The sequence below is a fragment of the Ziziphus jujuba genome, chromosome 8, assembly GCF_031755915.1.
Source record: "Ziziphus jujuba cultivar Dongzao chromosome 8, ASM3175591v1".
Taxonomy (NCBI): domain Eukaryota; kingdom Viridiplantae; phylum Streptophyta; class Magnoliopsida; order Rosales; family Rhamnaceae; genus Ziziphus; species Ziziphus jujuba.
Genome location: NC_083386.1, coordinates 27,690,739 through 27,718,670, shown reverse-complemented (window position 1 = coordinate 27,718,670; position 27,932 = coordinate 27,690,739). Strand labels below are relative to the sequence as shown.

Below are 27,932 nucleotides of genomic sequence, written 5' to 3'. Positions count from 1 at the left end.
GATGAACATTCCAAGCTCAATTTATCAAAAATGTTTAATAAGACAAATAGGGTTGGTCCAAATTGTAAAACCCAGCACCTTCCTAAACCTTTTATTTTAATAGAGTAGTGATTTTTGTAAGGCCCACAAAAATCCATATAATAATTTTGATTTTTTTTTGACAAAATTTTATTGTTTTTATTATTGTTTGAATTTGAATTCTTATTTTTCAAAGAAAACCTATAAAGGAACTCGTATAATTAAACTAAACCACAATTTTAATTAGAAAATGATATTCTTAAAAGAGTCCAGAGTAGTTGAAGACAATAAAGAGAATTAGGAATAAAATAACAAATTCGATAGTGAAAACTTGGAAACGGATCAATCTGCACAACAAAAAGGAAGTGCCATTTGGCGCCATTCGGCGCCATTCGAGGGTCGGAGGTGACAGATGACGTGGCATATTATGATTAGCAATTGAAGAGCTATTATTGTGAAGTTGGGAGGAGAAAATAGTGGCTAAAAGCAGATGCATGATGAGTGACACGTCGCCACCGCTCTTCTGTGCCAGAGCTTTACGAATTTGCTAATTTGCCATTTCTCTCTCTCTCTAGGGTTTTCAGATTCTCTTTTAGTTTTTAGAAAGAGAAAAGTATTTAATAAGTTTATACTCGGATTTTTTTCTTTTTATTTTTTTTAATTTTTTTATATATGTTTATGTATGCATGCTTTTATGGAGCTGATTCCAAGCACTTTTCTCTCAGATTCGGATCCTCCACTTGCCTGAACCCGACCAGATCGTCTCTGTCGGTGTATTCGATCCGATCCGACTGTTTTCGGAGCTCAATCTCGAACAATCCGAGAGTGAAATCTGTAATTATTGGAATTTTCTACTTTTATTTCATCCGATAATTGATCTATTTTAGCTCTTGATCCATAACATTTTTTTTTTTTTTCGGTTACATATGTATTTGATGTTAGCATTTTAGTATTCTGGTTGATTGGCCAGAAAGCGGAGGAAAATGACAAGAAAGTGAAAAAGGAAAAGTGAATTTTTTTTAAAAAAAATTTTTTTTCTTTGATTTTGAAATAAACTAAGGCTTTGGTATGGTAGGTGGTTTATTTGGCCTAATCTGATTGAAATGCATTATACAAATTTTCTGTTGGTGTGCAATATTGAGGTTTTTGGTGCATCACATGTGAATCGGAGAATGTGGTTTAGTTGAATTTGATGAGCATATATAGATATATCTGAGGCTTAATTTTGTTGGTTTATAATAGTTAAACGTAAAATACAATGAAATTTTGATCTTGTTCTATATTTCATTGATTGCTACAAGCAAGGAAAATAGAACCAAAAAAAAAAAAAAAAGAAAAAAAAGAGAGAGAGATATTGGAATTTAAAGTGTAGTTAGTGTGACATGTGAAAAGAATGGTGACCGTATTAGGATATTTCGTAATTTTTCATATGGTATTTTGGCAGTTATCTGCAAAATATCTGGCACTGAAAGCCAGGTTGCTCCACTTAGATGGTATGCAAAAGTTGCTTAAGGAGTGTGATTGTTCAAGCTGGGCATTTAGGAACATTTACGACAAGAAGGGTGCGGTTGAGCAATACTGGAAAGAGCTTGCATGCAAGTCTTGGCTTTACACATTGGTGGAATCGTGAATTTAAAACGAGTTTAAGGATGATGGTTGATACGAGTGCAACCGGAAAAAGAGGGCCAATCATCGATGTGCTGCCAGAGAAAGATGATGATGGTGGATATGCTAGTGGAGGGTGGAAAAGGTTAAAAATGCTTTCCTCATTTACTTGAAGATCTCCTTTGTTTGTTGTGAAACTTATAGAAAATATCCGCTATAAACATTGTACTGTAAGTATAGCCATTTTTGCTCTTTGCCTTCATAGATTGTTTATTTGCCAGTTAGAATGCATGAGTGCAGTAATGTGGACTGTTATCTATGAATTGATTTCTGAACCAATCTAGGATGAATGTTGCTATTCCAGATTGTCAGTTCTTTGAAAGAATTAAGACAAGGCAATTTTATCTAGGTCAAGACATTCTCATCTTGTAAATCTATCAATGAATTTTAATGCCGTGTTCTGTGATTTATTAATGGATCTAAGAAAAATGCTGTGAACTTCTTTCATGGTATCAATATTATATATCAAAACTGTATTCATAACTATAATGCAGAAAAGGAAGTTCTAAAGTAATTTGTTTCTGGAAGCTGAGTATGATGGGATAATATTGGCACAGGAGATAAATTGTTTTTCCCTTCCTCATTTATGTCGTTGCTATTCTTTGTGCAAATCTTTGATTTCCTTGTCCTATAAGATACGAGAATTTATTTTCGAACTCATAAATTAAAATATTTATGTTGTTTGGTCACCCGAAAAGGAATAAAAATTTAGGCATCCTATCGATCATCATTGACAAACTATCTTCTTGTTTCTCTTGTTCTTTGAATCTAATTGATATGAATATGTACATGGGGATATTTACTAGTTATAGCACTGACAAATTAAAAAAATTGGATTTAAAGTATTTTCCTTTCTTGTTGACAGTGAAGATGGAAAATTAAGCTGTGGATATTCAAGTTTCAGAGGAAAGAGAGCCACCATGGAGGATTTCTATGATATTAAAACATCGAAGATTGATGGCCAAACAGTCTGCTTGTTTGGGATATTTGATGGTTAGATTTCTTTCATTATCTTATGCCTCGGAGAGAGAGAAACTCATGCTTATTTTACATAGAGGTAGATGAGATGCTATGAGCGTCCAAAATCCACCAAAAAATAAAAGTGCTGTACAGGAGTTAATCTTTCAATTGGTTCCAAGATGTACACAATTTCCTAGGTATGGGATTACTAAAATCTCAGTCTCATCGCCATTTAGGCTAATACATCTTTATAGTGTGCATGTTGGACATGTGGAATAGCTTCGAGGTTTTGAAATGCACTTGCAAAAATTCGATGTTCATTACTATTTGTGAGCCAAGTGTTCAATTTAAAATAGAAATGCCCAAGAAATGAAGAGCCTATAGTTTTTATTACTACCTTTATGTATCAAAGTCCATATCTCCTAGATTCTATTCTAATTCTGAATCTTTTCGTCCCCTGACATCTCCTTTTGGATACATTGTTGCCTTTGGACAAAAGCTGGTATAGTTTAGTTTGAGTATGTTGTGTGTGGCTTTTAATTGTTCTTATGCATCTTACAGGGCATGGTGGATCTCGTGCTGCTGAATATTTAAAGGAGCATCTCTTTGAGAATCTCATGAAGCATCCACAATTTATGACGGATACCAAATTGGCTATTAGTGCGTTTAAGTTCTCTTGTTTTATGCTTAGTATCTTGTTGAAGTGACAGGGTTATATGATTGTAACATATCATTTATTACAAATTATACATCTGCTTTGAACTGGAAAAGATACAATATCTTTACGTTTGTCATTTTGCAACCTGCATGGCACTTTTCTACCATGTGACATGGTTTTCTGTGGTTCTATCCTGTAACTTGGGTAAGCTTTCAGGTGAATCATACAAGCAGACTGATTCAGATTTTTTGGATACTGAGCGAGATACTTATCGGGATGATGGTTCCACTGCCTCAACAGCAGTCCTGGTTGGTAATCATCTATATGTCGCAAATGTTGGAGATTCACGTACGATAATATCAAAGGCTGGCAAAGGTATTTTTTTCCTTTACGTATCCATTTAAAGGGTTGGTTCTTGTAACTTAATGATAAGGTATTGTATAAACTGACGGTGGACTTCAATATGGTATTCCTTGTTGAGATATAGTGTATGTTAAGAAATCAAATAAGCATTTAAAAAACAGCTTTTACGATTCATTCTGTTTAAAGTTTGCTCCATTTTGCTGGTCTGTATAACATTGGTAGCCTTCAAATTCCTAGATCTCTCTCCACCTTTAAAGCTCACCTCCATACTCTATCAGGAATTGAATCTTGGACCTTTTTGCTTAATGGAAAGGGAGAGGTATCCTCTTGGCTACAGGGCTGGTGGTTATCCATTCAGAATCTATACATTCTTTTTTTTAAAGTGACATTTGTAATTTTTGAATACCTGCTTACAACACTTGATACACCCAAAACTGCATTCTGGTGGCAGCTAATGTCTAATACATTGTTATTACAAAGGGTCGCTAGTTGTTTATCATTCTTAATACTTCTTTAATTTCTTTAAATTGAAATTAAGTATCGTTAAATTATTGCCTGGATTTGTAAGTTGTTGTGTATACTTTTGGACAGCAATTCCTCTCTCTGAGGATCATAAACCAAATCGAAGCGATGAAAGGAAGAGAATTGAAAGTGCTGGTGGTGTTGTAATGTGGGCAGGTAATATCTTTCAGATATAGCTAGTCATAGAAGCAAATAAAGGGCCTGTTTTTATATAAACATCACTAAACAGAGAATAAGTTTCCTAAATTAAGAGAGCTGTTTTAATTTGTTAAAATTTATCAATCCGATTACTTTTATTCACTGGAAATCTGATCATTCTTTTGAACTTGTGTCATTCATGGATGTCCAAGAGGATTGTTTAGACATGTTTTTGTTCATATACTTGTTTGTACTCTGGTTGGATGGTTTGGAAAGGGCGACCTCAAATGGTTAAATGTACAAATGATTTGATTTTGTAGGTGCCTTAGGTGTTTTCCTCACTCATACTCTACTCCTCTGTTTTTTTCCCCCTTCTGCTAATCCTCATACTAGTGCCTCATTTTGCTCTAATGTACAAAATTATGGTGGATTTATGGGCTGTAGATTATACTGATGTTTCTAGGTCAGCTGGGTTTTTGGGCCCTTAGATTATTCTAATGTTTCCAGGCCATCCAAAGGATGCACTTTATAGGAGTTGTGATTTCTTTTCTCAACTAGGATAATTCATATAATGATAAAAGTTAGATCTGTGAGCTTGAACTTTTTCTTGTTATGCTTTCAGGTACCTGGAGGGTAGGAGGCGTGTTAGCCATGTCTCGTGCTTTTGGTAATCGCATGTTAAAACAATTTGTTGTGGCAGAACCTGAGATCCAGGTTATCATTTATATTATTGTTGGAGTTGTTGACTAATTTATCCCACTAATTCCCTTAAAGCGTTTGATCTCCATGGTAGTGCCTAGTAGTTGATATTAATTCAATTACATGGGATGGTCTCCTCTCAAGGAAAACTATATAAATTTTATGCTTTCTACTTTTCCAGGGGAATTTCCTGAAAAGGAAAATAATCATTTGGACTAGAATGTATTCATTACACAATCTGGTGTCTTAATTTTGTAACCTAAATTCAATATGCTGATCTGTTCCACCTGTAGTTGGGGTTTAAGGGGGTCTTTCACAAATCTGTGATTAGCGTCTCCTCCACTAGTGTTACTCATTTTGACGTAGCATGATGATATAAAAGGTGCAGGTTGTGAAAACTTTCCAAATGTGAAGGAATGAAGGTGACCACGTCATTTTGTATTTGTTTTGTATTTGTTTTCGTCTTTCAGGATCAAGAGATAGATGATGAATTTGAATTTCTTGTGCTTGCAAGTGATGGGCTGTGGGATGTTGTACCCAATGAGGTTAGCCTGCTCCTGCTCGTTTCCATGTGCCTGGAGCATTCATTATGTTGCCAATTAGCATTGACTCCATCTATTCCCATTTGAGATTTAGAGTGATAAAACTTGGCAAATGTGGCTTTTCATACCGTGTATTCTTTGAGCTTTTGGTTGGATTTGGTGTAGCTTTCTGATTATGTTATTTATGCACTGTGTCAGGATGCTGTTTCACTCGCCCGAACAGAAGAAGAAACTGAGGCTGCAGCTCGTAAATTAACAGAGGTTGCCTTTACTCGTGGTAGTGCAGACAATATAACATGCATTGTCGTGAGGTTCCACCATGACAAAGCAGCTCCAGCCGGTTCCAGTCCCCAACATGATTAAGGGCATGGCCAGCAAGGCCACTAAGGTCTTTGCCTGGGCTCTGAAAAAAGAAAGGGTCTAAAATAAAATTTTCATATTAAATGTATTTGGACTTATTTGTTTTTATATTTTTTTCCCATATAAAACAAGTAATGGGTAACATCTTGTTTTTTAATTATAAATTAAATATGAGCATTTACTTTTCAAGAATAATTTTGAGAAAATATAATGATACTTTTTTAATAATAAGCGTGGAATTTTCATCCACTACACTAAAAGATTGATTTATCCGAACAATGGAAATAGAAAATGAAAAAAAATTGGTGATTGGCACATTTACATTGAATTATCAAATAGGTATTACAGATTTGCTCCTCAGCAGGAGCAAGATTTTTAGAATTTGCTTGTCCTATCTGATCCTGAAGATACGCCTCAAGTTGCTCTGATCATTGGAATTTGCTTCTGACCAGACCTATCTGATCCTGAAGATGACGCGTTGAGTTTTCCTCTGATTGAGCGGAAATATGACAAATTAACATTGCAAGTAAGACAGACAAACATAGCCAAAAAAGAAAAAGAAAAAATGGAGTGATAAGACATGCCCTTATAAACTAAAATGATCTGTAAATGCAACAAATAGTGTCCCCAAGCTAAGAGCTAAAATTATAAAAATTCATAAAACAAAGTAACATTGCAAAGAATGGAGAAGTTTCTACTTTACCCCTGCCATTCTGATTTGGAGAATCACTTTTAATTTCTGGACTAGAAGATAGAGAATGGAAACCTTCACAACCTGTCACATCTTCAAGATCTGCTACAACTGAAAATATGTCTAGGATCATTCATCAAAAACGAAAATATGTCAGGGATTGTAAAAAATGTCAAAAAAAGGTAAGGAACTTTTTAATAAGAGCCGTTAGATTATGAAAATTAAGGTACTGAAACTTCTTCTATTTTCACATTAGTGTGTGGATGATATATATGCATTTACTACCATGATAATGTGAAAGTAGTTCTATATGTGTTGCATTTTCTTTTTACCTTCCTGATTCCATACTTGAGCATTTGGATAGTTCACTGTTTCAATGAAATTACTGGCTGAATTTTTTGAAGTTGCCAAATCATTAAATGCAGAATCAGGTACCCATTTGTTATCCATATTCAATCCTGACATGTCTAATGGAGGAGAAGGAAATTGAATATTGGATGCCATTTTTGAATAACTTGATAGAGGTGTAGCACCGCCTACGTTTCTTACGTTTCCAGTCATCACCATGCTTCAATAGAATCAATTCAATAACAATGGTATAACGATCAATAGTTAATAAAGAAAAAAGTATCGAAATTATAAATAAAAAATAAAAAATAAGATATACACAAATTAAACAATAAAAAAAATAATTAGATATGAAATGGAAATACTCACCCATTATCAGAATTTAACAAACTAATAAAATTTTCAAGTGTATGATTTCTGTCTTCCATATCAGACATAGTATCCATAGAACTATTAGAGGGTATAGTGCCCATAGAACTATTAGAGCGATGATAACCAGTAGATGAAATTGGATTTGAAGGCGATTGAATAGAAGGTTGTGGTGGAGGTAAACTGTCAACTACATTTAAGAAAGTCAAAAATAAACAATATATCCTAAAAAAGAAAAAAAAAAAATATATATATATATATATAAAATTTATTACAACTGCTATTACAATTTTTCTAATATTTCTACATACATATTATTATATCTAAGTAACATCTGCTAAAGAGTATATAGCTTAATTTGTGTTTTTACCATATATTTGAAAATATATTATATACATGGTTACAAAAATATATATTATATATAAATATACACATACCGGGTAGATGTTGTCTCCCATTCTGCCTCGTCATATGGTACTGTTGGTGGAGCAAATAATTGAAGAAACAAGTTTGATCTTTCAGCTTGAGCTTTACATAATAACCTTTGAAAAAATCAGCATTTTCTTCTTCCAACCTCTGCCATACTTTATATAAATGGTCAACAACATTAACTTCTACCGTATATTTAAAAGAAATATTAAAGAAAATTGTGTCTTACCCAAGTCAGTAAATTGAGGTTTAATCTTAGCATGACTCAAGAGAGTAGCTATAACCTCGTTTCTTGACATATACAACTGCAAACATCTCTCGATCAAATTCTGAACCTATAAAGTTACATTTAAGAGAAAAAGAAAATATAAAAACATATTAATTTAAGTTGAATTTCTAAAGGAACAAAAGTAAACTTAAATACTAAAAATACTTTATTTTTATATATATAGTGTCAATCTCTTATCTAGAAATTTGGAGAAATTTTAAATTTTTGTTCAGCAGACTCTCAACTGGTCTCCTATTACAGGTATTTTATTTTATTTTATTTTTTTGGGGCTGCTGCATTACATGTAATTGGAGGTTTTTGGGATAAAATTTATCCATAATTCTGGTATAAGAGACTGACCATACAAGAGAAAAGAAATAGAAAACTGTCTTACAAGAGCAGTATCTCTGTGTGTGAGATTTCCTCGTTCCCTTCCTGTTAACATCTGGCGAATTGGGCAGATAGTGAAAAAGGTTAGAAAATAGTAAGTAGTTTTATAACACCATCTCTTATAAATAAAAAGATTTCAAATTTCCAATTCTTTCAATTCAAATTTCAAAAAAAAAAAAAAAAAATCAAACTAAACCATGCAGGCAAGGCAATTTTTAAATGTCAGATCCAAAAGAAATATTTGGTCTCATAAAACAGTAACCAGTTGAAAAACAAAACGTAGAAAACCCAATTAGGATATAAAGAATAAATAATTAAATTTGTTCTTTGTATACGTACCATGAAATAAGGTAAAGCTCTGATGGTCAGGAATGGAATTGGGGAGAGATTAGCTACCAACCTTTTTTTTTTTTTTTCTGGGTGGGGTAAATAATTTAAAGTTAACTAGCCTCTAGAGCTCTAGCACTGTCTTTTTTCTTTTTTTCTTTTTTTAAGTAAATATTCTGGCACTGTTAGAAGAAGACGCAAGCTTTGGTTTACTGAAGAGTTGAGATATATATCCGTACATAAAGCTGTTGTAATTTGGACATAGGTGAGCAAAGTGGAAATAGAGACGAAAAAAGGACATGAAATTAGAGCATTTATGGTTTTTGCAGATTCCAGTATCGTACGCTGATCCAATGATATCCAAATTCCTTTCCTAGGAGGAAACAAACAATTGCTCTCTGCTTTTCTCTACTACTATTTCGTTGTGTACTTTTTGTCACTTTGGATTGGATTTGGGTTTTCAATAGGCTAAGGACTCATTGAGCAGAACTTGGGCTTTTTGGACAATTCATCACCGACAAGCCCAATAGTAACTTACTCGGTTAAAGACTCGAAAAATAAAATAAGTGTGGTTAAGTGCATTTTCATCATTCTACTACTAATTAGAACACTCAGATATTTTACCAATAAAAAAAAATATAAAAAAAAAAAAAAAAAAAACTCAGCCAGATAGATATCAATTCCTTCTTTTATACCATAAATATAATAGATTATATATTAACACTATATATCTTAGTTAATTAAGCCAGATTTATGTTGTGAGTTTGAGAGAGAATTCTAGCGCATAAATGAAATGTATAGGAGTTGCAGGTAAGTTCTTTAGAAGGTTTCCTGCTGAGATATTTGTCCATGATTTTTTTATACTTTGTGGCAAAACGTTTTGAAAGTTTTCTTATCAAGCTAGATATGTTCTCTATAATGTGACTATTATAATTGAAGATTGTTTTTATGATGGTTTTCAGTAAGGGCACATTTCTAAAAGCAGACTCTTGTTACTTTCACAAACCTAGTCAAAGAATAATATGGGTATTCTAAAGCACCATGGTGAACCAACTTTTCATTATTTTATATATTTTTATTATTAAAATTTTTCTTTTTGAAAAATTTAAGATTCATTATATTTGCTTTTGCTTTCTTATAATTTAGAGTATTGTGGGAATATCCATGACTTCGATTGTACTCCACAATTTGTTTTGATGAAAATATATGTATATATACAGAATAAAACTAGCTACCTTGTGTTCTTTAATGTTGCATATCAAACTTTGCACTAAAAAATCTATAAACCTTACTATCATACCAAAATATTCACATAGATATATGAATTGATCTCGTGACCTTAAAACACTATGAACTATCTCATTAAAATGCATATATGAATGATTTTTTTTAATTTTTTTTTTTGGGTAATAGAATGGGTTTATATATAAAGAAAGACATTTGTAATATAAATATGTTTCCATGTAAAAAAAGAGCTCTTCAAATTGTTGATCAGTCTTTTTCTTAGTAATTCTACAACAAACAAGATTTTTTCATTGTAAATTCTTATGGAGCAATCAATGAATTCTGACAAAATAGAAGATTTACATAATCAAATTTTCATGTTCAAAAGAAAAGCTCTCTTCTTCTTCATTCTCAACATGAATGCATCAACAAAACTGCCCTTCCATATAGATTCGTGGTGCCATGAACTCATTTCCACGTTTCCCCACGCCTGAACTAAAGGTAGCATATAAGATATAAATATGCGAAATTATTATGAATCACATTGTAAAGTATTTGGAATATTTTAGTAGCTTTGATTTTGTCCCACACATGATCAGTAAAAAGAGACTCCAATTCCATATTGATTTAAAAGCAAATATGCATAATGTTGCTTATATTTCAATTTATTTGGTTCATGAAAAATGTTGTCCCATCAATGTGGACTTTAAATTATACGGAAAATATTTAATTAAAAAAATAATGATATATTAATAAGATATATGTGGATATGACTTATGAATGCAAGATTTTTATAAATTAGATTTTTCTTTCCTAAATAGTGATCCAATAAAAGGTGATAAAGGTACACTTGTGTATATAATACACACTTATCATTTGTAAATACATGTATACATTTCTGGAAATTCACTAAAAATAATAAAATATTCTTTTAAAAAAAAAAAAACAAAAACCAAATTTAGCACTTTCAAAACCCAATAGAGGAGTTAAAAGTTAACCATGGTTAAGAATTTTGGGTCTAACCACTTATTAAAAAGTTATACTAGGGTTAAACCCCCACCCCCTCCCAAAAAAAAAATAAAATAATAATAATAAATAAATAAATAATAAGGAAAGCCATACTTGCAAAAATTTCCCATCATTTATAAAATTTTAAAGTTTTATTCCAGTCTTTGGGGGCGTTTGAGAAATTCTTCTCAGGGTATCGGGGGGCTTTTGATAAATAAGTAACTCTCTACACGGTGATGGTCTTCTCAGATTCAAAATTTCTTCAAGTCAGCCTCTTTATTTTTATTTTTTTCTTTTCTAAACGGGTAATTTTACTAATTTTAATTTCAATTCAATTTTTCTTTCTTTTTATTTTTATTTTTTCGCTTCTGGAAGTTCGTACTTTTTTTTTCCTTTTTTTTTTTCTGGAAAATACGTGTTACAATTTCGAGAAATGTTAGAAGAGTTAGGGCTTCGATTTTCAACTGCTTAATTCCCCCGATTTTCTGACCGGTCTTGTTGATTCATGACCGTTATATACCTTGTGCTCACGTGAATCAACGACGACGTTTCTTGTTTGATTCGGAATCTCACTGGGGTGGATTTTCTTTGAGTTTTTAGAATGCAAAACTTTTCCTTTTCTTCAATTCTAAGAAAAAATTGGTTTGCTCTAAAATGGGTTTTCAAATCTGCTACATTTCGTGGATTTAGTTTTAATGGCGGTCATATTAACTCCTATTGTTTTATTAGCATTTTTAGTTCGTTTCTTGTTAAGAATTTAATAGTTTGCCCAGTGTATAATCCTGAAATTTAAATTTTCACTTACTCAAGATTTGGATGTTTTAGTTTCTGACACTGTTCTAATGCTTTGGTTTTAAGTTTGATGCTATAAGATTTGTATAATTTTTTGTTTTCCTTTTATTTATTTAATTTATTTGTTTTATTCTTTGTGATTGTGATTTGGATTCTTCAATTAGCTGGTTTCCGCATCTCACTTTTGGTTGACCTTTGGTTGTAATTGTAAATCTGATTGTTACTTTCGAAGATTGTGTGTTTGTGTTTCTATTGGGCTGTTCTGATTTTTCCTGATCTACCTGTTACTATTATTGCACAAGCAAGATTGCCAATGGGTTGTTTGGAGATTTAGAGAGTTTTAGTTATAGCAAACCACCACAATGCTGATAAGCTCCAACATCATAAAAGCATGAAATGGAATAATTGTTCCAGCGACCTATAGTTTCACTAACCATCTGTAGGGCCTGATACAAAAGACGCTTGTCTGTAATTGGATAGTATGTGAATGTTGAGCCCAATCTCGAAATGAATGCATCTTTTAGTACATTTTCATTTGGAGATCTACTAATTAATGCTTGGTTATTGTAGCTCAAATGTTCTTACGGATACCTCTATTAGTGGATAGCATGCGTTAGCATGGCCTAGGAAATATGTTGATGTGGTGTTGACCTGATATGTGATGATTACCTGGCAAGACCAACTGTTTTGAAATGATAAATATCGGTAACTTTACTACCGGTTCAGATATTTAAAGAAAACTTAGTCTGATCATATATAATGTTTCTATTGCAAACAATCAACCAGGAATATCTAGTAACTAATTTGCTGGCATAAGTGAGTGTGGACATGCTTCTGCTTAAGAAGATGGCTGGGAAGACTATTGATGCAGACAGAGGACAGTGATTTTAAAAAAAGCCCAGTAGAGAGGGATCGCAAGTAGGTACACAAAAACATCATCCTTTGTCTGCTATTGCTACATCCGAGATTCTGTTATTTCTCCTTCTACTAATTATAAACAAAATGATATTTGGCTCTGTGAAACGAAATATGTGATTGCTGAATTGTTATTCAAGTGCAAAAGCTAATGTAAGCGGTAGTTAAACTTTTATATGAATATCTTGTTTTTAGCTTAAAGTTTCAATGCAAAGCTTTCAGTATCTCCAGTCCAAATATTTTAGCTACTTGTTGATGAGTTAGACCCTCTGTTTCTCTCTCTACCCCCTCCAAATCATATGTTTTTATTTGAACGTGACTCCTGTCATTGTCATGGAGCATAAGAGCCTCAAGTTGTAGAATCTAATACATTTATTTTTATCAGCAGGTGGTAGATACATATTGAGGCTGTTTAGGTGATTATGGAGTGCAATAAAGATGAGGCACTCAGAGCTAAGGAGATCGCTGAGAGGAAGTTTACTGAAAGAAACTATGCTGGTGCCAAGAAGTTTGCATTGAAGGCTCAAAATTTATATCCTGGGCTTGAGGGTATACCCCAAATGCTGATGACGCTTGATGTGTACATCTCTGCAGAGAATAAAATTAATGGGGAAGTGGATTGGTATGGCATACTTAGCGTGAATCCCTTGGCTGATGATGATACAATTAGGAAACAATACAGAAAGTTAGCTCTAACGCTTCATCCTGATAAAAACAAGTCACTTGGTGCAGAGGGTGCTTTTAAGTTGGTTTCGGAGGCATGGACTTTGTTATCAGACAAGTCTAAGAGGCTAGCATATAATCAACTGAGGAATGTGAAAGGATTTCAACAGAAATTTCCAACACAGACTGGAGGTACATCTGCACCACCATCTGCAAATGGATTTCAGAACTTCACAAGTACTGTAACTTCCAATGCTAGTACTCAACGCAGTAACTCTCGAACAAATTCTTCCCCGTTACCTAAGAAAGCTGATACTTTCTGGACTGTTTGCAACAAGTGCAAGACACATTATGAGTATCTCCGGATTTATTTGAATCACACTCTCCTCTGCCCAAATTGTCATGAGGCCTTTGTGGCTTTAGAGAAGGCTCCGCCCCCCAATGTTTTCAAGTCATCAAATTGGTCTCGGCAACAGCATCAGAGTTCAAGACATCATTCTGGTAGTAATAACCCATATAATTCTGGAAGAAGCTTTGTGGGTGCTCAAAATTCAGAACCTGGTGTTTCCTCGCGTCAGAATTCATTCAATAACACAAACTTCCAGTGGGGTGCATTCTCGAGGACAGCTGGTTCTGGTAGCACAGTGGCATCAGCTTCAGCTGCTGCTCAAGCTGCAAATGTGGTTCAGCAGGCAAGTGAGAAGGTGAAGAGAGAGCGAGAGGATGGACAGTCTCTCGCTGAGTGGGAGAGGAATCGTCTTTCTAGGGGGATGGGTAATCCTTCTTTTAAAGACAAGTCCTTGAAGAAGAGAAAATTGGATGACAATAATTTGAATAGTTATGGAGGCTTCATGGCTAATAATATGACCATTGGAAATGGAAGAGCTGGTGTGCAAGGTGTGTCCGAAATAAGAAAAGGGAATGCTGAAATAGATAAAATCTTTGGTTGCTCTGGTACTTACATTAAGCCCAATGCCACAAGAGAGCTGTCATATATTGAAATACGGAATATGCTGATTGAGAAGGCAAGGACTGATATTCAAAAGATGCTCGAGGTATGGCGCTCAAGGACTGAATTAGATACCAAAAGGAGAGAGAGTGTGAAGGAGAAAAGTAAAGTAAATAAAAAACAGAGCATGGTGAATGGTGACACCCGCACTCAGAGATATGGGCGAAAGAAGTCAGTCGCTGGTGCTTCTTCTGGTGATACAGAAAAAGGTGCCACAGCACCAATGTCAATTAATGTCCCTGATCCTGATTTTCATAATTTTGATGTAGACAGAACTGAAAGTTCCTTTGGTGAGGACCAAGTCTGGGCTGCATATGATGATGATGATGGGATGCCTCGATTTTATGCTCGCATTCATAAAGTGATCTCTTTGAGGCCATTTAAGATGCGGATCAGCTGGCTAAACTCCAGAACCAACAGTGAATTGGGACCCATTGACTGGATAGGTTCAGGCTTTACCAAAACCTGTGGGGAATTTAGAACTGGCAGACATGAAATGTCTCGGACATTAAACTCTTTCTCACACAAGGTTAGTTGGACAAAAGGAACACGTGGTGTGGTTCAGATATATCCCAAGAAAGGGGAAGTTTGGGCCATTTATAAAAATTGGTCTCCCGAGTGGAATGAGCATACCTCTGAGGAAGTGAGACACAAATATGAGATGGTGGAAGTGCTCGATGATTTTAGCGAGGAGGAAGGTGTTTCTGTTGCTCTTCTAATCAAGGTTGCTGGCTTCAAAACAGTGTTTGAAAAGAACATGGATTCCCAAAAGGTGAGGAGAATTCCTAAAGAAGAGATGTTTCAGTTCTCGCATCAGGTCCCTAATTGCTTGCTAACAGGCCAAGAAGCTCATAATGCTCCGAAGGGGTGCCACGAGTTAGATCCAGCAGCCACACCTTTGGAGCTCTTGCAGGTGATAACAGAAGCTCACGAAGCACCAGCTGTGGAGAATGGCATAAAAGAGGATGAAAAGGTGCTTAAGGGTGTCCAGAAAGGAGAAGTTAATGAGGCCAGTGAAGCTGTTTCCAAAACCAAGGAAGCAGAGGTTACATTGAACAGCGAACACATCAAGGATGATAGAGAATGTTGCATAACAAGGTAGCTAGCAAAGTTGATATGGTCATTGATGCAAAGAAACCAGGAATTTAGGATATGGAGATGAAGATAGAGAAAATTTAAAGTGCACTTACATTTTGTTGAGCCTGACCAAAATGTACATAATGCTTATTTTGTGCCGAAATCATTTAGAAAGTGATTCAAAAGATTTTTGGGGTTATATGTCTCTACATTACGTTGGAATGATTTTGAAGTGTTGTGTTAACTTCTGTATAAGAAATTCATGTGTACGGTCAATAGTCATACTACTGACGGGTAATAGTTTTTGGTGGTGGTTGTTTTGAGGTAAAATTGAAATGGCTGTTTACTTGGATTAAGTGGTTTTAGCTTCCCTGTCTATTGGATTCCTGGGCGGGCCCAACTTTATTTGTGGCCTTGGGCTGTCAAAAAGAAAGCCTTTTGATTAAATAGTATTTTCATTTATACACTGCATACGTGTTGGTCAACAAAATTTGGGAGTTGTGAATGTGGTTGGAAAATGACTCGATTGTGGCCCCAATAAAAATTAAAGTCATGTAAAAGTTCCCTTTTTCTTTTTAATATATTAAAAAAAAGAAAAAAAAATGAAAAAGAAAACCCGTAAAATACTAAGTTGGGTCTTGTACAAAAAAGCACCCATTTTCTTTGTTATGATGTTGGGCTCTGCTCTGGTACTGGGTCTTAGTACTATGGATCAAATGCAATTATTAATGAGAATATACGTACAGCTTGCAGGTAGAAAAATCAAAGCAATTTTATTCAATTTTCTAATCAAGAAATGGGAAAATGGAGGGATTCGTTGGAAAAAAAAAATGTGAGGATTGATGAATTAGATTGTGGAGGTCATAAAAATATATATATCATGGTAAAGCATTGCTTTTATTTATGGAAACATGCGTTAGTCTCGGCAGAATCTTCTTTAGAGTTTCGATTTCTATGTAACCGATAGAGAATCTTGGAGAGCAAATTCATGAGATTTGGCACCAAAAGACCATGCAAACTTGGAGAAAGTCTTAAAGGAAGTTTCATGGGCAAATTCCTTTTGTCCAAAGTCTAAGTTCAAAGAACTTTCTATGCCAAAGAGGACCATCTACCTCTTTCATTTTCTTTTTTTCCTTTTTTGTGGTCATCTACCCCATTCATTTCTACTACATATTAAATTTACACATGCAACACCTATAATAGCTACTTCATAGGGGTGCTTTTTGTGTTCCCACAAGCATCTTTTTTCTTTATAATTTTTTATTATTATTATTTTTTTATAGTCTTTACCTAATAAGAAGAGTAAGTAAATGCCAAAATTCTTGTACCCGAAAATTCATCAATCTGAATAATTTTTCTTTTCTTTTTTTTTTTTTTTCTTTCACAGGTAGGAAATGGTGTTATACTTTGAAGTTGCTTCGTGGTTGCTTCAATTGGAACATACATAAGATTTTTTTTTTAATATATAATTTTAAAAGAAAAAAAAAAAACAAATTGTAACAGAAAAATAAATTAAAAAAACAAAAGGTAGGTCAACATAACTGAATAAACATTTGGAAACGCTGTCTAACTTCGCGAACCTCTTTTTGGGGAAATTTAAGTTCAACATTACGATATTTGAGACCCATCAATTTGTAGTGACAAAAAAGAAGAGTAGACTACTTAATTAGAATTTGGACAAACTAACCCAACTTAATTGGTTCAATTCTGGTCCCTTTACATATATAAGAAATAAGTTACAAAAAAGTAATTACGAGGGCCCAAAAATAAATTTCAAAAGTAAAAAAGTCAAAAAAGTAAAGGAAAAAAAAAAAAAAAACATAAAAAGGGGGAAAATAATTAGGAGGAAGTTTTAATGCATTGGACTCCCAATGTTTGGCATCTGGCAATAACTTCAACTTCTTCCCCCTAAAACCCTCCTTCCTTCTATAAATAAGCCTCCCCTCCTTGTCTCCTTTCTCTCCCTCTCCTCTCTCTCTCTCTCTCTCTCTCTCTCTCTCTCTCTCTCTCTTATTTTCGTTATCTAGTTTTCTTCTCTCTCTCTCTCTCTCTCTCCCCCCCGACGCTTTCAATTTCGCTGCAACTCAACGAAAGCGAACCTTCGCCGCCGTCGAACACCATTATATTCGGTCAGTTGCTTCTCAATTTCGCTTCCATTTTATAATTTCCTTTATTTAAATACTTTTGTATTCTTTGTTCAATTAGCTATTAACGAACTGTCATTTCTCTGCGTCTGAGTCTGATGATTCACGTTCTTTTTTTCTTTTTTTTTTTTCCCCCATTTTCTTTCTTCTTTAAATCTCTCCGGCGGCAACCGGAACACGACACGTCGTTGCGTAGGCTTTCATTTATTTTATTATTATTATTTTTTTATGAATTTATTTTCTCTATTTTTTAATATAAAATCTTGGACATAAAATTTGCGAAAACTCTGCGAACGAGACGGTTGGAATCGTTTTTTTTTTTTTTTGAACCTCCAAAAAAAAAACGTTTTATTACTCAAACGCGAAATATGGAGAGTGGATGTGTCTTACCCTATAATGAAACTATTCTGGAGGCTCGTAGATGAAGCAGTTTCCGTCACGCGCCGCTTCAGGTTTCTTTTCATTTTTCTTTTTTTCTTTTTTTTTTTTGGCTTTTTTCGGTTATCGATGGCCTTTTCTTGCTTTTTCTAGAAAATCTTTTATTTAAACCGTACACGTGTCCTTTTAGTAGGACCCTAAAAGGTTGACTGGGGCCAGGTAGCCTCGGTTGACCTATGACTCGACCTGGGCATACCAAAAAAAACATAGATCAAAAAGTTTGTACACATCAGAAACTTTAACTGCTTTTAAGATCAGATCACACCATCAAATAGCTGACACGTATATATACGTGTGTTGAAAAGCATGCGTGGACGGATTAGATCTGGGGTTAACCGACCAGGTTGCTGGTGGTGGGTCCCAAGAAAAACAGTAGTTTTCTTTTTAGTGAAACGACATGTACCTGAAAAACGGTTAATTAGGCTTATGTAGCAAGTACGTGTCTTGGTGACAACTCTAAGATACGCGTGCGGTACACTTACCTACCCTCCATATTATTTAGATTTATAGATGTGATTGGTTCTTTTTATTCTTTTTTTTAGCTAGATTAAAAAAGTAATAATTTAATTCAATGTTAAATTCCTTTGTTTAGACGATCTTTAATTTTTTGTTTTTAATTATTTTATTATGTATGTATTAAATAAAAATTTATTTTAAAAATTTAAACTGTTATGATGTAAATTTATTATATATGTTAAACTATGTTTAAAATTTTGAATTTTAATATCATATTAAATTATAATTGATTTAAAAAATTTAAATTTTTAGAACGTAGATTTATTATATATATATATATATATATCAAACTATGTGTAACACAATGTTAGTAAATTAGTGTATTAATTCAAAAATTAGATTTTTCTTTTTAATGTCAACAGTGGGATCGATTTGAGGAATGTTCATTGACATTGGAAATCAACCATTTTGACAAACCCAATAGATTTCGGTAACATTTATAGCTAAAACCGCAGTATTTATGCTTGTGTAAAATATATATGTTGTACAAAAAGTATGCCAGATTCTAAATACATATACATATTAAGCTAAAACCTTATAAAGGTAACAACCATGAAAAGGAAAAAAGAAGAATATTGAAAAATTATACATATGGACATATTTGTTCCTTAGGTTGCCAAAGTGATACTTCAGACAATATGTATTTGACTGTATTTTGTATCGATGGTTATCGTCCATTGATTAGAGATTGGTGAGCACAAAAATGGTATATTCACGTAGTAACCTAAATTGATCTCTTTCCAGGGATAACTGCATGAAAATCAGTGTTTTTCACACAACAAAATGATTTTTTATCTTCTTATTTAAGTAATAATTAAAGTCACACACTTTCCGAACCTTTAGTCTTGCATGGTTTGGTCAAGGTATCTAAAATATATAATAAAAGCTATAGTTTATTAAGCTCTTGAATATTAAGAGAATAATTACATGAGAAAACGATAAGTGTCACTCACAAAGGCATGCGTTGGCCACCTCTGGCTAACATTGATTAAATTTCTGAGTCATAATATAAGTATTTTAAATTTTTGGTATGAATTGTGTGGTAATTATTTATTAGATAAAATTATAATATATATATATATATATATATATATATAAATTTGGAGTGCAACTGAGAGGGTAGTTTCTTTGGACTTGGGCAACTTCGTCGTAGGTGCCATGTCTGGTTGTAAGGGACCTTTTTTTTTTACGTGTAATCAAATTGTCTAAGGCGTGTCTAGGACGTGTCCTTCTTACAGAGACCCACATTATCAAAAGGATCTGGATCAACCATTAACTAAGTGACATGTAAGATCTGTCTTTTCTACTTTTTTCTTTTCTTTTTGTCTCAGAAAAATTATTGATCAAGTTAAGTTTTTAGGTTCAAGAAAAAAAGTCAAGCTTCTTTTTTGTTTATTAGTTAGAAAGGAAATTTGTAGCAAAAAGAAATAAGTTTAAAAGGACAGGTCAATTTGTGGCTTCGTAGGATACACGTGTGTACCTGTTTGTATATCTGTGTGCTTTCTTTTTTGTCTCACTCTGCAATCTGCATAGCGAATACTATGGACACTTTTTTATGGGGGTATTGTTTTGAAAGTTGGAAAATGTGCGTTCTATGTATCTTGCAATAAAACATGTTTGGTTTGGATCCTTTCGTTTTTTTTTATTATTATTATTTTTTTTCCTGAGTCTGTGTCTCAGAAACTTCAACACAAGTTATATTATATACAAACAACACGCACACTCTCTGTACATATTATTATATTATTATATGCAGTGGGGTTCATCTTTGAATTGCAACCAATTTAGGTGGCTCATGGTTTTGTTAAAATTGCAAATTCAGTGGGTTTTGTGCCTACTGCTGCTTACCTTCTGATTGTTGATATGTTTGTTTTCAAGTGTATTTGGTTATAAACTTTACAAATAGTTATTATATTTCTTATATCAATCTTTTGGGCTTTTTCCGAAAAAATAGAAGAGAAAAGAACTTACTGAATTTACAGGTTATGCTGATGACTTAACAATTGTTTAATATTTTCAAAAAATCTCTTCTTTTTTTTTTTTTTTTTTAATATCTTGATATAATATACGATATATATTATGTGCTACAAACTCCTTTTAAGGCTTAAATTCACTCTCCGCGCATGCCTGGGAAAAATTTTACAATTTTACTTGGTGAAACACTCTGTTTTTGTCCCTCTTTTTCTTCATGGAATACATGTTTTGAATCGCAGGTATGACTTGCTTCTGGAATGATTTTACAGTCATATTGCTATGTATATACCATGAATTTTGCATCCGTTTATCTCAAGAACTTTAGGTTACAATTATAGCGCATACACACACACACACACACACACACACACAGACACAGAGGCAGACACATATATATCTTAGCATGTGCAAAATTTTGTTGCCCAAAATGGGCCTTGATTTATGACGTTTTTCCTTGTCTAGCAACTTCTAACATAGAAGGATTTGAAGCGAAGTTCCAATTTCCAATCATTGATGTAAATAACTATAATAAAACACCTCAAAAGTTTTACATTTCCTTACTGTTTTAGTCTTTTCCATCCTTGTTTATTAGTTTCAACTGCAACATTCAGCACAGTGGTACAAAATGCACTTATGAGATAGGTATTTAAGGAAATATATATAGTTTTCATTGTTTGAATTTAATGCTGTCAACTTTTTGCCTTGTTTATTAGGTATATATATTGATTATATATGTCTACAGTAGTCCATGACCACTTCTTGCTTGTAGTTGAATTATTTCCCATATAATTACCTTTTTCTTAATCACATGAAAGAGACATAAAGATTATAGATCATATTAGAATAGATGCTTTGTAGCAAAATATAATATATATATATATATATATTAGAATAGATGCTCATATATATAATAATTAAATGCTAAATTCAGTTGGCTGAAGGAGCTGAATGAGGTATGATCATATGATGGTAGTTGGAATGGAGCTAAACTTACCAAAGTGTACAATAAATTGTATAATTAAATTTAATATTTAATATATATTTATATGAAATATAGCCTACCCGCCCCTCAGTGTCATCTGAATCAGCTTCATTGAAACTCTACCTATGAAGACAAACCTTTCACATTCAAAAGATCCCCTAGGTAACTTCGAGTCATACACATATATATATAAAATATTGCACGGTCGTTTCGTCTTTTTCGTATTGTTTACATGTACTTTCTCTTAGAAAAGAGATTCAATTTGGAAAACGACCTTTATAGTTTTTTAAGTATATAAATTTATGAGAAGCTGGTGAGAAAGCCCACTGAAATTACTTTACAAAAACACTTTGTTTACCTTATGAGCAGGTTATCCTGTATGTTTTTGAAAGTGGGTTTAGACTAATAATTACAATTCTAAGTCCGTGGGATGACAGTGACTGCCTCGTTCTCTTTGTTTTTTTTTTAACATTTGTTTTGTTATCATTAAAGTAAGTTTCGACGTTGATTTGGTGTTAGAATTGTTTCCTACACTTACAAGTGTATCGTTGCACCACCGACCTACTTTTTTATGCCGGTGTGGACACTTTCTCGTCCTCGTTCGATTTATTTTTTTTTTAAGGAAAAAAAAAAAGAAAATGAAAAGGAAAAGTCAATAAACCCATTTATATATGTGATTGAAGTCAGAGAGCGAGTAAAAAATTGAATAAAGATCAGAACGTTAGGAGGAGAAGGCAAACAGCTGTTACATAGAGCCCAACGAAGGAAATAAGAAATAGTGTTGAGACTTTGAAAGGTTTGGGGGAAGAATATAATATCATATAATTATGAAGACGTACGTCTACATATGCATTATGAGTCAATGGCTGTTATTAAATTGAGAATTATGACTTAATCCCACACATGCAGGACTTCTATCACGTTTTAGGAGAGTTTGTATTTGTTTACAACTGTATTATATTATTCATCATTTCCCTTAATTAGGTTTTGTAATTTTCTCAATTTATGCTAACACCTCTTAAAAAGTTTTGGTTAAAATATAAGTAATTTTGATATAACATTGATACTAAGATCCTCCTTTTTGATTTACGAAATAAATATATATAAATATATGTAGTTAATGGTTTTGACTAAAAAAAGGATTAATTTGAGATTTTCGAGCTTTATTTTTTTTTCTAATTGGTAAGTTATAATATTCATCTTACTCAAATAGACTAACCAACAATTATATTATTCGCTTGTTTTTACGTTTTTGTTCAAATATAAACAAAAAGGTTTGTATGGGACCCTCATGCTTGTACGCGAAGAAATAAATTTCTATAAAAGGGAAAGCAAGCTAAGAATAAAAACCTAAGTTTAATTATAAGTTTTATTCACTGGGTAACAATACTATAGGCTTTGCAGGTTTATTCATCCCCTTCAATGTCACTGCCTCCATTTCTGTTTTTTTTTTTTTTTTTTTTCACCTTAAAGTCCCAAAGGTGTGATTAATCTCAACCTTTTTTATTCTTCTCTTACTTGCAGGTAAACAGATTTTGAAAGCAGTAGGAAATTACAAATCAGACCATCTCAGCCACTGAGATTACAAGTTTCAGGTATGCAATTTTTCTTTATTTTCTCCCTATTTTAGTTTTTATTTTTTATTTTTACTGGGGAGGTGAGGCAAGGTTCTGTTGATCTGGGCATGAGCATCAATCAGTGGCTAGTTTAGATTTTCAAAGGCTAATGTGTGGAGTGGGAATGTAAATTTAATGGACACGGAACCACTTTGTAAGCCCAAGTCTAAAGTTTTACTTTCTCCATGTTCACTCAGTGAGTCTTATTGGGCTTGGGTTTGAAATGCAAAGCAACAAAGACCCAACCTGACATCTTTTCTCAGATTTGTTTTTTTTTTTTTTTTTTTTTTTTTTTTTTTTTTTTTTTTTTGGGGTCAGATCCAATTTGGTATGGTTAATGATAATAAGTAACTTGAATTTGCAGGCAATGGGACTCCAAAGATCATCTTCTTCCACCAATAAACAAAAAAATATAAAGGTGTATTCCATCACAAATGTAGCAGAGAAGGAAGACAAAGATGGTGATTGCTTATTCACATCAATAACTTCAAATCTCTATGATCAGACCTCTGATTCTACTTATACTTCATGGCGGGTATGCACCATATATACCAATACTATCCATATTTTTATATTAATTTATATATGTATATATATATATATATAGGAAAAAATAATATATAATAAAGTTGTTGATGTAGATTTGGATATTGCTAGAGGCTCATCATACATTACAATCAAGAGGAGTGGTTGAAATAACATAAAGTAAATGGAAATTATGGGCAGCTCTGCAAGATACAAAAGCAGTAGACATTAATAGGGAAGCAAATGGGGGTTTCTGAAAAATATATATATTTGCTGGAAATTTTTGGAGTTGGCTGTCTGAGTCTGAGTGAGTCTGTGACCTGACCTTGTTATCCATTTATTTATTTAATTCGTTGGGATTAGGTGGAACATCCTTCTGCATTGGGCTCATTTGATCGGATGATGAAAGCAGCAAAAGGGAAGAGGATTGTGGTGTTTCTGGATTACGATGGGACCCTCTCACCCATTGTGGACGATCCTGATCGTGCTTTCATGTCCGATGAGGTATATACATACATATGTGTATATATATATACATACATATGTATATATATATATATATATACATATATAGATATCATTTATTTATTAATTCTTTTGACAAAAGAGATTTTTGTATTTTTATTAATTTAATAAAAAGGTATAAATATATATATTTTTATATCGAAATGAGAGGTTGATTGGCATGTAATAATTTGGCTGCCTGCAGATGCGCGGTGCAGTACGTGAAGTAGCAAAATATTTCCCCACAGCAATTGTCAGTGGAAGGGGTAGGGACAAGGTAATCAATTAAGTACTTGGCCATAATTACTTTGCTACTAATTACTGATTTTTTTATTATTTTTTATTTTTTGTATAATTAAGCTTTGATTTTTGAGGAATTAATTATGGTTAATAAATTAATAATGGGATGTATAGGTGAAAGAATTTGTAAAATTGAGTAATGTGTATTATGCGGGGAGTCATGGGATGGACATCATGGCCCCTGCAAGACCACTCGTGAAGTCTAGTGATGGCAAGTACCAAACCAAATCCCTTGATAAAAAGGTAAATTCAATTAATTATTAATTAACTATTATTTATACACATTCTATGCTCATTTTAGGTTAATCTCAATTGTATATATCAATAATGCAAATTCTTCTTACCTTTGCAGGGCAGTGAAGTTATATTCCAACCTGCTAAAATGTTTCTGCCTACCATTAAAGAGGTTAGATTTATGTGTTATAATTTGAAAAAAGAAATCATAATTTATGTGTTATAATTTGAAAAAAGAAATCATAGTGTAGTTAATTTTTCAGTAATTGTCCTAAATTAATTGCTGAAGAAAATTTGTTTTCTTAGCTGCAAATTTTGCGTATAGTTTCCATGTAGTTAAGTTGTTAATGTTGCTAAATATAGGGATATATATTTCATGTATTTGTCACAGATACTCAAAGAACTCGAGGAAAAAACCCGGAAAATCCCAGGTGCAAAAGTAGAAGATAATAGATTTTGCATTTCAGTACATTACAGGAAGGTCCGGGAAGAGGTAAAAAAAAAAATATATATATATATATATATATATAGATATATATTATAATCTTAATTATTTAATTAATTAATTTATTATTATTATTATTATTATTTCATCAGATGTGCTTATAAAATTTTAAACCTTTTTATCAAACAAAAGGAAACATGTGCATACAACTTTTATATCTTCAAGCAAGAGATATTTACAGTAAAAAAAAAATATTATCAATTATGCAGGATTATGGGATATTGGAAGAGAAGGTGATGTCTGTGGTTGAAAAGTATCCAGAATTTCACCTAACTGAGGGTAAAAAGGTAGGATTTATAATAAATTATCTCTTATATATTTAATTAATTACTTTGATGATTATTCTAAACATAATTAGTGCCAACTAATATTATTCTTGATTAATTTGTATCAAAACAAGGTTATGGAAATTCGACCCTCAATACAATGGAATAAAGGTCATGCCCTGGAATATTTACTTGAGACTCTCGGCGTCAGCAACTCCAGCGAAGTCCTTCCTTTGTACATCGGGGATGATCGAACCGATGAAGATGCATTCAAGGTAAATTACTATTTTTTAATCATAATTATTATTATTTGTTTTTTGTTACTATATTCAATTATGTTATATTAGGTTCTAATTTTATATTTGATTTAATTTGTTTGGCAGGTAATACGATGTAGAGGAGAAGGGTTTCCAATAATAGTATCTTCTATAGCAAAGGGGACAGAAGCTTCATACTCTTTGCATGATCCATCAGAAGTATTAAGTTTTTTGTTACGTCTGGCAAGATGGAGGAAAGCCTCTTCCTCAAGCAGGTCATTTTATAATATGCTCAAATGAAAATTTGGGTTTTAATTTTGTATACAAAAGAATTAGGAGGAAAAAAAAAAAAAAAAACAAATTAAGTTTTTTTTTTTTTTTTGTTTTTTTAATTTGCTCGGGTCTTGGAGTATTTTATATTTAGTGTCAAATATTCCTGTAGAAAGCTGTAAGAAAACTTCCAAGGCATGCATGGTTTTAGCTTTTTTTATGAAACAACCATGCGATTTGGAGTCAATATTACTAGCTAGCTTGTTATTGGCAATATATACAAACAGAACATCTATCCATGATATATTTGTATATTAATTACATTTACCTTCTTTTATTTTTATTTTTTCCCCCCCTTCTGGTTTGAAGATGATCATCATATATATTCATCAACCATATTAATATTGTCCATATATATATATATATATATATATTTTTTTTTTTCTCTCTTTTTCTGCTGGCTCTTTTTTGTAACGAAGGAACTATAGCTATATATGGATAGCTAGTAGAATAAAGTCTGAAAATTACTAAACAATAAAGGAATCAGGTAGCTTATTGAGTGAAGTTTGAGGGTTTCTCATTGGATCTCATATGAACATTAACAGCAACAGAGACGTCGTGCATACAACTTGCTCAATATTATCAGCCACATTTTACAGCTTTTGGAAAGAAGTTAGAAGCCAGAAGGAAACTTATGCATAGAATCCACGGCAGACAAATAGAATTAATAGAGTTATAACTATTAATATCAACATTAATGTTTGAAAGCATGGTTAAAGTATGGAGATAATATTCATTTTTTAAATTCATATACATATACATCTATACATGTACCTGCCAAAATCAAATTCAACCAAATTCTACTGCCGTGTAGATCGGGGACTAATACATATTGTCGTATTTCATTTTTGTTTTTTTCACTTTTTTTTTTTTTTTTTATCTTTTTCTAATATATCTGGATAAGCAGAATAAAGGATCAAAAGGAGAGAGTCTGATTGTGATGCAATTCCTTAAGTCACTGGCCACAACTCTCCTCCCTCAACCACATCTTTAAAAGTTTAACATGAATTTGGAAATTATCTGTTATATATTTCTACCAGAAAAAAAAGAAATATGTTAATTGTGATTTTTATTTTCTTTTATTTATTTGTTTATTTTTATCTGGGATGTGAGGTTTCTATTTTGAGTTCATTGTCTCGGACTACATTATTAACTTAAATGCTCAAGCACTCCATAGAACTTATTGGTCCTTGAATTCAAACAATTATCATTCAGATCTAATTTTGATTAATTAACAAAGTCACAAATTAATTATTTCGGTTTTCATTGTCGCACGAGTAGAAACTACGTTTCTAGACGGATTTCATAATATTCGATAAAATTTGGCCTCTATATATATTAATAAATAACCAAAAAAAAAGGAGCAATATACGCATATATATTTACATGTCATACCCTTTATGCTTCTCAGGGAATCTTCAACTTTTAATTGAATGAAATATGCATTAAAAAACAAAAAATAAAATAAAAAAGAGAGAGAGAGAAAAAGAAAGTCCAATATGATATGTCGGTTAATAAGTTATATGTATTGTAAAATATTGATTGCCTCCCTCATTTTTTTTTTCTTTTTTCGGCTCAGTGAAGAGATCGTTGTCTGACAACTAATAAATTTGTTGGGTTTGCTTTTGGTTAAGTCTAAAATGATACATTGATTCCCGCAAATAATGTAGGTGGAATCTTGTAAGCTTTCTTCTTAAAAGTCCAAAATGCACTGGTTTAGATTCTTCTGAAGGGATTTCATAAAGTCATTTGTTGAAACTTAAAAAGGTTATGTGCCTTTTTCTTATAATATATATATATATATATATATATATATATATATGTATATGTATATAGGTAGAAATTCTATGGTGAGAACGGTACACATGAAGATCGTAGTATTAATGATGGTTTTTTATAATATTAA

General features: G+C 32.6%; 4 protein-coding genes across 14 annotated transcripts; 3 read left to right on the top strand and 1 right to left on the bottom strand.

Moving 5' to 3' along the window:
* Window positions 1–345: 345 nt before the first annotated feature.
* Window positions 346–6,120, top strand: LOC107414609 (probable protein phosphatase 2C 76). 3 transcript variants are annotated; one of them, XM_016022757.4, is made up of 10 exons: window positions 346–594; window positions 744–852; window positions 1,463–1,768; window positions 2,549–2,676; window positions 3,205–3,303; window positions 3,518–3,676; window positions 4,256–4,342; window positions 4,947–5,038; window positions 5,494–5,568; window positions 5,764–6,120. In XM_016022757.4, exons 3-10 carry the CDS (start codon window positions 1,509–1,511, stop codon window positions 5,926–5,928), a joined length of 1,065 nt encoding a protein of 354 aa, XP_015878243.3. In that variant the 5' UTR covers window positions 346–594; window positions 744–852; window positions 1,463–1,508; the 3' UTR covers window positions 5,929–6,120. The 3 variants fall into 3 exon arrangements, with proteins under 3 accessions (XP_015878243.3, XP_015878241.3, XP_015878242.3); XM_016022755.4 differs by having other exon boundaries at window positions 346–631; XM_016022756.4 differs by having other exon boundaries at window positions 346–852.
* A 112-nt stretch (window positions 6,121–6,232) lies between these two features.
* On the bottom strand, window positions 6,233–9,130 carry LOC107414610 (uncharacterized). Of its 2 annotated transcripts, XR_009640372.1 has the most exons (7): window positions 8,760–9,130; window positions 8,425–8,475; window positions 7,992–8,097; window positions 7,771–7,917; window positions 6,949–7,523; window positions 6,629–6,739; window positions 6,233–6,415 (listed from the first exon to the last, which is right to left on the bottom strand). XR_009640372.1 is itself a non-coding variant. In XM_060819648.1 (3 exons), the coding sequence occupies exons 1-3, from the start codon at window positions 7,181–7,183 to the stop codon at window positions 6,354–6,356; spliced, it is 408 nt and encodes a 135-aa protein (XP_060675631.1). In that variant the 5' UTR covers window positions 7,184–7,612; the 3' UTR covers window positions 6,233–6,353. The 2 variants fall into 2 exon arrangements, 1 of the variants encoding a protein (XP_060675631.1); XM_060819648.1 differs by lacking the exons at window positions 7,771–7,917; window positions 7,992–8,097; window positions 8,425–8,475; window positions 8,760–9,130 and having other exon boundaries at window positions 6,949–7,612.
* A 1,972-nt stretch (window positions 9,131–11,102) lies between these two features.
* LOC107414608 (uncharacterized) lies at window positions 11,103–15,787 on the top strand. Of its 6 annotated transcripts, none has more exons than XM_048469763.2 (3): window positions 11,103–11,284; window positions 12,558–12,689; window positions 13,075–15,787. In XM_048469763.2, exon 3 carries the CDS (start codon window positions 13,109–13,111, stop codon window positions 15,458–15,460), a length of 2,352 nt encoding a protein of 783 aa, XP_048325720.2. In that variant the 5' UTR covers window positions 11,103–11,284; window positions 12,558–12,689; window positions 13,075–13,108; the 3' UTR covers window positions 15,461–15,787. The 6 variants fall into 6 exon arrangements, with proteins under 6 accessions (XP_048325720.2, XP_048325719.2, XP_015878240.4 ...); XM_048469762.2 differs by having other exon boundaries at window positions 13,072–15,787; XM_016022754.4 differs by having other exon boundaries at window positions 12,558–12,693.
* A 1,618-nt stretch (window positions 15,788–17,405) lies between these two features.
* Window positions 17,406–26,321, top strand: LOC107414574 (probable trehalose-phosphate phosphatase C). Of its 3 annotated transcripts, XM_025071447.3 has the most exons (12): window positions 17,409–17,564; window positions 17,776–18,031; window positions 23,014–23,084; window positions 23,470–23,640; window positions 23,994–24,134; window positions 24,340–24,411; window positions 24,549–24,677; window positions 24,787–24,840; window positions 25,060–25,161; window positions 25,383–25,460; window positions 25,574–25,714; window positions 25,823–26,321. In XM_025071447.3, exons 4-12 carry the CDS (start codon window positions 23,473–23,475, stop codon window positions 25,994–25,996), a joined length of 1,059 nt encoding a protein of 352 aa, XP_024927215.1. In that variant the 5' UTR covers window positions 17,409–17,564; window positions 17,776–18,031; window positions 23,014–23,084; window positions 23,470–23,472; the 3' UTR covers window positions 25,997–26,321. The 3 variants fall into 3 exon arrangements, with proteins under 3 accessions (XP_015878197.1, XP_024927215.1, XP_060675338.1); XM_016022711.4 differs by lacking the exon at window positions 17,776–18,031 and having other exon boundaries at window positions 17,406–17,564; XM_060819355.1 differs by lacking the exons at window positions 17,409–17,564; window positions 17,776–18,031; window positions 23,014–23,084 and having other exon boundaries at window positions 23,443–23,640.
* Window positions 26,322–27,932: the final 1,611 nt, after the last annotated feature.